A 7,103-nucleotide genomic window follows, 5' to 3' on the forward strand; every position below is an offset into this window, starting at 1 on the left:
TATTATATTTTTATATTTATTTTAAATATTTTCATATTTAGTTCCAGTAAATAGAATATTTCATTTGAATGGTTTTTATAGTTAAAATAATTATAGCCCGCCCTCAAACTCAGCATATTTTTATTTGGATTAAATAATTCTCATACTTAAATCAGACTGGGATGAACTTTAATATAAATACAAATTTTATTTAAAATAAATATAATCCCCGTTAAAAGAACTGTACTTTATTTTTGATTTAAATATAGTATTTAAGCCATACTATTATGGTGCATATTCAATTTAAACCGATCCGTAGTTTAAAACAAGCGTGATTTATATTTAATAAAGACCCAAATAAGTATGTGGTTTTATTGAAAATAAACGTAAACTTATAATCCAAACAATTGTTCTGCTTAAACTCTATTTGTACCATGCTAACACGTCATTATTACTTTTGTTTTAAATACATTTGTACTTAACGTAAGTCTTAGAATTTATATGATACGTATGCATAGGGCAGCTAGTAAAGTCTTCAATGTTTTTTATAATCACAGATTTTTGTGTTTTGCCACATTCGTACGCCTGCATGTGCGTACAAAACTGTTTAATTGCAATATTATTACAGGCAACGTAAACTGTTTGTGCTTCCACAAACGCAAAAAGTACCTTAAATAATAAAAAGTTTGTATTTCTTATTCCCAAACAATAGTCTTTCTTATATGTTATACCTTTGTTCAAAATAACCTCAGATATTTGAACATTTTCAGATGACAACTTATAGGAACTAATTTGTTTCAAGTATTCCTTATGTATGTCGTCATTTACAAAACTTATTACTTTAAAGTGGGGAGGAATTCCGTTCTTGTTCTTCATTAGAAAGTAAGAGAAACTAAGACTTTCTTTTATAGCGAGAGAACGACATTCAGCTATCCGCGACGTTATAGAACTTAAATATGACTTAGAGTTTCTGTGTTTAGCTTCGAACCTCATAACCCAAGATAGCTTAGGAGGTCCACATTTTCTTATCGCGGTCGGGTAGTAAACAAGAAAATGATGCTTAGGTTTCAAAGTTGGTCCATATAACAAAACATATAATTTATGATGAGCTTGAATCTTTCTATCAAGAACTTGTAAGTCAGCATCATTAAATTCATTTTGAAATAACATGTCAATAATTTCTAGCATTTGGGTGAATAAAATCCAGTTTTTGTTATTCTTGGGCACATAGCTCGCTATCTTAAATGGCAGATACCTAGCTAGGCAAAGTTTCTCACTAGCGGTCATTCTTAGTTCGATTTTTTGTAACTTACTCAGAACAAGAGGACGCAATGCATTTTTTATGTCTAACTCTCCAAAGGAAAAACATTTTTTCCGATAATTAATAATGTCTAAACTTAAAATTTTTCCTTTTATCAAAGCTGTGAGAGTTTGGCATACGCTATAAACACATACGCCTTCTAGGACATCGTGCATGAGATCAAAATAAAAATTTTCTGTTACATGAAAAGTTTTAAGTTCGTTAAATAAACAGTCGCTCTTAATTCCTGTTTCAAGAACATCTTGTGCTTTTATGTCATTTTCATACGAAGCCCTGTTTCTTAACAAATTTGGATGTTCACAAATGTCTCTTTTCATTTCTATGTTGTTTCGCCTGCATGCTCTGCAAAGTAGGTCTAATTTTAGGTGACAATTTAGGACTCAGCTCGATATTAGGTTTTATAAAATCATTTAGAGCAAAACGATTTTGCAGAGCATGCAGGCGAAAGAACATAGAAATGAAAAGATGTCTCTTTCATTTCTATGTTGTTTCACTGCATGCTCTGCAAAATCGTTTTGCTCTAAATGATTTTATAAAGCCTAGTATCGAGATGAGTACTAAATTGTCACCTAAAATTAGACCTACTACAATGTATATAGTAAATGACTCTTTCCCTATGGTTACCCTAATTCCATTTTCTAGTTCCTCTAAAACCTGATATATTTGATAAAATACAACATCATTATCTATTTCCTTAAATGCTTGACTTGGTATATATGCAAAGGGAAAAATAAAATCTAACTTAGATTGCAAGTATTGAGGCAATAATAGCAGCCACATATAGATGAAACATGTGCACCTATGGCATTATTAATTTGAAATTCATCGGCATAGAAATTTAACGGAATAATAATATCATTTATATCATAATGTGAAAGCTTGTTAGCAAATGTACAGGTATTGACAAAGTTGCAAATAGTTTCCTTTTTCATTAGCTCTTTTTGATTTTTAACAGTAAGGTTCAAAACGTCTGGAATCTCGAAAAATTTTGTTATTTGGAACTTTACAGGCATAAGTTGTATGTTCACTTTGTGAGGCATGAGTTCTGCTTTGCCTCTTTTAATTTTAGGTACTAGTTTGTTTGAAATTGTATATGCCAAAGGATTTTCATAGAGATTTTTCTCTTTTAAAAACTTTAAAATTTTATACTCAGATACTATAGGCTTAAATGGACTCTTACAGAAATCTAAAACATAATTAAGTATTTCGTATGATAAAGTTGAACTTGTCAGAGCATCTTTAACTGCACTAGCTATTGGGGCTAGCAGATCAGCAATTTGTTTTTGTATAAACAGAATCTCATTTCTTGGCAGTCCGGTCAAGCGTGCAAGCCACAAGAAAAAAAAAAAGACTTGTCTTCAAAATTGTTTTGATAATCTGTGGTTTTAATATGTGCTAAGTTATTCTTTAGAGCGACACTTGATTCGCAATTGGAAGCTGCAGTAACATAAGTATTATTAATTTTGAAAATATTGATTTCTTCAATGCTGTCATTTTCCGATAATGTAATCTCAGCATGCGAGTTACAAATATGTTTCTTGAAAACGGCGTACTTTAAAAATAGTTTATGGCATGACTTAAATTTACATATTAACGGGTTGTCTATGGTCGGTTTCTTAAGTAAGTGACTTATTTTTAAGTGTTGTATTAATTCATCCGTATGCGAAAAGCTCTGACAGCACTTGAAACAGGAATACATTGCCAGTTTAGTAATAAAACGTTTACTTTCTCATAAAATTTAGCAAAGAAGTTAAGTTTGAAGACTTTTTATCATATGGGGTATGTGTATCATATATGTACTGCTGTATGAATAACCAAGCAAATTCTGACGGTACGGGGTATTTTAAGTTCAATGTATTAAAAATCTTAAAGCATACATCTAACGACTCTATAAAGGAGTCAAACTTATATAATGACTTATCAAAGTATACGAAAAATCCTGTCAAATTTTCTATGCATTCACCTTCAACTATAAAAAAAGGCTGCACCGTTTCTGAGCTTATATAATACTTAATAATTAGCTGCTGAAGCTTTTCCTCATAGTCCGCAATGGAATTGATTCTGAGGACAAGACTTTCCTGCGAGTCCAGTAGGGAGAATTTCTTTCTCTTGTTTTTTCCTTTTATTACGGCCCATGAATTATTTGACAAGACTGAGGTAAGTAAAATAGTGTAAATGTAGTCCTTGGAATCTGTGAATAAGAATATTTGGTTATGGCATAATTTAAAAAAGCTAAGCTTATCATAAAAAGATAAAGTTTAACCTGCAAAAAGTGTAGATTGAATTTTAAAAAATTATATATTACCGATTGATACCGTTTTCTGAGCTGTCTTTAATATTTTAAGACACTCTTTGTTTTGTATCTGATCTCCGTAAAAGCAAAAAACCTTTTCTTTGAATGGGTCCCATTTACGAAATAAAACATCTCCATTCTCAGGGTATAATAAGTTGAAATCAATTTTTATCTTTAAAGAAAAAGTTAAGTAGTTTTATAATATGTTTCGAGTAGGTTGTTTTATATATAAGGATTTAAATACATAAACTAATAGGAGATTTGGATCACAAAATGGTATACAAATGTACGGAATAGAAATTAAAACAAGTTACCAAGTCTGGAGCATGGCAATCACCGTATTTTGGCCACTCCTTTAGAAATTGTGGACCATCAAGCAATTCGATGTCTTTTTTGCGTTCGGCATGAGATTCCCTCCATTTCTGACACACAGAGAGCCAATCAGAAATTTCCCGCTTTAACTCTGCTTTCAAAGCAAAGCTTGTTATGTCAGCAAAACCACTTGTTTGGGACACAGGATCGGATTCCTGTAATGGACCGGATCGACCGCGCTTCAAAAGCTTTGACCTTAGATTTGCGTACTTCCAGTACAGTTTTCCTGCAGGATGCTTCTGTATGAGGTTTCGGGGCCTGTAGTAAACGTCCTGGAAGAAATTAATAAAAGCATAAATAACTTAATGAAGAACAGATTTGTTAAGTCAAAACACAGTTCAAAAACATTGATAGTGTTTAGATTTAGAACAAAACACGGTCATAACTTACTCTCCAGTTCTTCTCCGAGGGAAATACCGCCACGATTTGGTCCACAATATCAGCAAAATCTGTAGTTTTAAGCGTCTGCTTCCTAGCTGTGATGTCCTCTATAATGATATTAATTATCTGGTCTCTTTGATCCGTCGTTAAGGTGTTTTTTAGGTTATATTGCTCGAGGAGAAACCTTCCCCGTGGATACCCCTTCAAAATGTCTGCAACCTGTTAAAAACAATAATAAGACAGGTCGACAATTAAAAAGCCCAAGATTAAACGCTACAAGATCTAAAAGGATTTTACCTGTAGGCGACCACAGACCTAGATAATTTCCCTCACGTCCCAGCTTGAAAAAAATCGTGGTCAAAGTATAAATTACTATAGCTCAGTTGTTATAAAGACTTCGACCAATACTTTCTTTAAACTGTGGTGTGATGGAAAGTTTTTGATTTGGGTCGTAAAATCCTTTCAGATTATGTAGAGGTTAGTCTTGTTCAAAAGTAGTTAGGTTGTTAAATATAATTTTAAATCTTACCAATTTGGGTTTCGCAGCACCTGCAATAGGGATCTCCTGGTCTTGTTCGTCACCTGAGTCTTCACCGAAATTCTATTAAAAGAAAAGTTAGAATTTTGATTTTATTGAAATTTTTTTTACGAACGGCATAAGTATTTTGACAAAACAAAAGTTAAATATACTCATAATTTGATAATTTAGGTAATGAAATTTCAGCCAAATCCTGATACACGTGTTTACCACTTACCGAATAGTATACGTAAAAAAAGGTGAAACGACTGCGACGCCACAGAGCAGAATGCAACGGCAGCAAAGCGTCTTTTTAGCGCCTTTTTAGAGTTTTTCTTCTCGTGCATTCTACTCCTTTTATCTAGTTTGGGCGGGTTTTCACTTAATTTTCTTTCATATTCTTCATTTTTTTCTCGTATTTTTTATCCATTTTATGTTTATTTCACAACCGTATGTCTTTTTTTGTTTTAAATGTAATGCTTTTTTAAGCTTTAATTTCTTCAAATGTAAATTATCATGAAATAATAACGCGCACAACAAAGAAGAAACTCAAAAAGGAACAAGGAAGAACGCTATAGTCGAGTACCTCGACTATCAGATACCCGTTACTCAGCTAAAGGGACCAAAGGGAAATGGAGATAAGCAAGCAGCAAATCGAGACTTAAATACGCCACCTACCGGCGGTAGATAGATTTAAGCGTTATGGGCGTTAGAGTGGGCGTGGCAACATTTTTTTTGGATCAATCGATAGGTATTGACGAGACCAATACATTTCAGTTAACATTTTTTATCTAGCATGAAAACTGTGGCCGTCACAGGTTTGGGCGGTTTGTGGGCGTTAGAGTGGGCGTGGCAATTTTTTTTCGGGTCACTCGATAGGTATTGATGAGAAGAATACACTTATGTTAAAATTTTTATTCTAGCATCAAAACTGTAGGAGCCACAGTTTTGGGCGGTTTGTGGGCGTAAGAGTGGGCGTGGCACATTGCTGAAACAAACTTGCGCTGCGTAAGAAGCTCAGGAATCTGCACGCCAAATCTCAATAGCCTAGCTCCCATAGTTTCCGAGATCTCAGCGTGCATCCGGACGGACAGACAGACGGACAGACGGACATGGCTAGACTCGGCTAGTGATCCTGATCAAGAATATATATACTTTATGGGGTCGGAAACGCTTCCTTCTGCCTGTTACATACTTTCTATGTATACAATCTAGTATACCCTTTTACTCTACGAGTAACGGGTATAAAAATGCGACAAAAAAAACGTGGACATGCACATGCCTTAATATTAAGTAATTATTGTATTTTTATTTGACTCACCTTTTGCTTTTTGCTGTACTTTTCACTTTTTCAACTCTCAAACTGTCTCTAAAAACTCACTCACAAAACTATTAATCACTTTTACTTCTGATCAGGAGAACCGCTTGCTTCGAAGTGATCGCGGGATTCGCTACAATGCGGAGTGTCAAAATATTTCGTGTATACATACATACATACATATGCATGTGTGCAAAAAGGACGGACAAATTCTGTCGCGTGCCGTTACTTTACAATAGAAGTCAAAGTAATGGGGAAGAAAATAACAAAATATGTACAAATAAGTCCTTAAGTTTAATAACTTGTATATGTCAATTTAGTAATATTTATTTTATTTTATTATATTTATATATTATATGACTATATCTTATTGTCAAAACATCGATACACAAGAAATATTAATGTTTTTATGCGTATACATATTTTCTTGACCACGAATGTACGAATGCGAATGGAAAAAGAAGACGCGCTTGCGTTTGCCGTTTTGCTTGTTCATATTTATCTCTAATTTGTCTGAATGTATGTAAGTATGCACATTTTGCCGTTGGTTTTACGGCCCAGCGTTTACAATACACGCACCTTTTTTCTTTGGCTAAGCATGTTTTTGTACTTTTAATAGTAAATTACAAAGCCAAATCTTATGATAATTGTCATGGAAATAGAAAGAATCTGCCGGTGGTTGGGCAGCCGTAACTAAAACCATATTCTTTAAATATTAAAGCTGATTTTCTTTTGAAAATTATTAATAATTTAAATTATTTTGTGTATATGGGTCACAAATTTAGTACATATATGTACATAGATACATATATGTACATATATGTAATTTGATTTCTAATTTATTTATTTATTTATTTATTTATTTATTTCGCCAACAGTTGGTACCTTAACTGGCTACTTGTATATTACTAAACTAAATACT

At 33.1% G+C, this 7,103-nt stretch overlaps 1 protein-coding gene across 1 annotated transcript; it reads right to left on the minus strand.

Annotated features, from left to right (window-relative positions):
* Positions 1-680: 680 nt before the first annotated feature.
* On the minus strand, positions 681-6,781 carry LOC139355031 (uncharacterized). Its single transcript, XM_070999310.1, has 6 exons — positions 6,761-6,781; positions 4,876-4,947; positions 4,356-4,565; positions 3,908-4,237; positions 3,606-3,765; positions 681-3,491 (listed from the first exon to the last, which is right to left on the minus strand). The coding sequence occupies exons 1-6, from the start codon at positions 6,779-6,781 to the stop codon at positions 3,022-3,024; spliced, it is 1,263 nt and encodes a 420-aa protein (XP_070855411.1). The 3' UTR covers positions 681-3,021.
* Between the last annotated feature and the right edge of the window lie 322 nt (positions 6,782-7,103).

This window comes from Drosophila suzukii, unplaced genomic scaffold (genome assembly GCF_043229965.1).
Source record: "Drosophila suzukii unplaced genomic scaffold, CBGP_Dsuzu_IsoJpt1.0 scf_6, whole genome shotgun sequence".
NCBI lineage: Eukaryota > Metazoa > Arthropoda > Insecta > Diptera > Drosophilidae > Drosophila > Drosophila suzukii.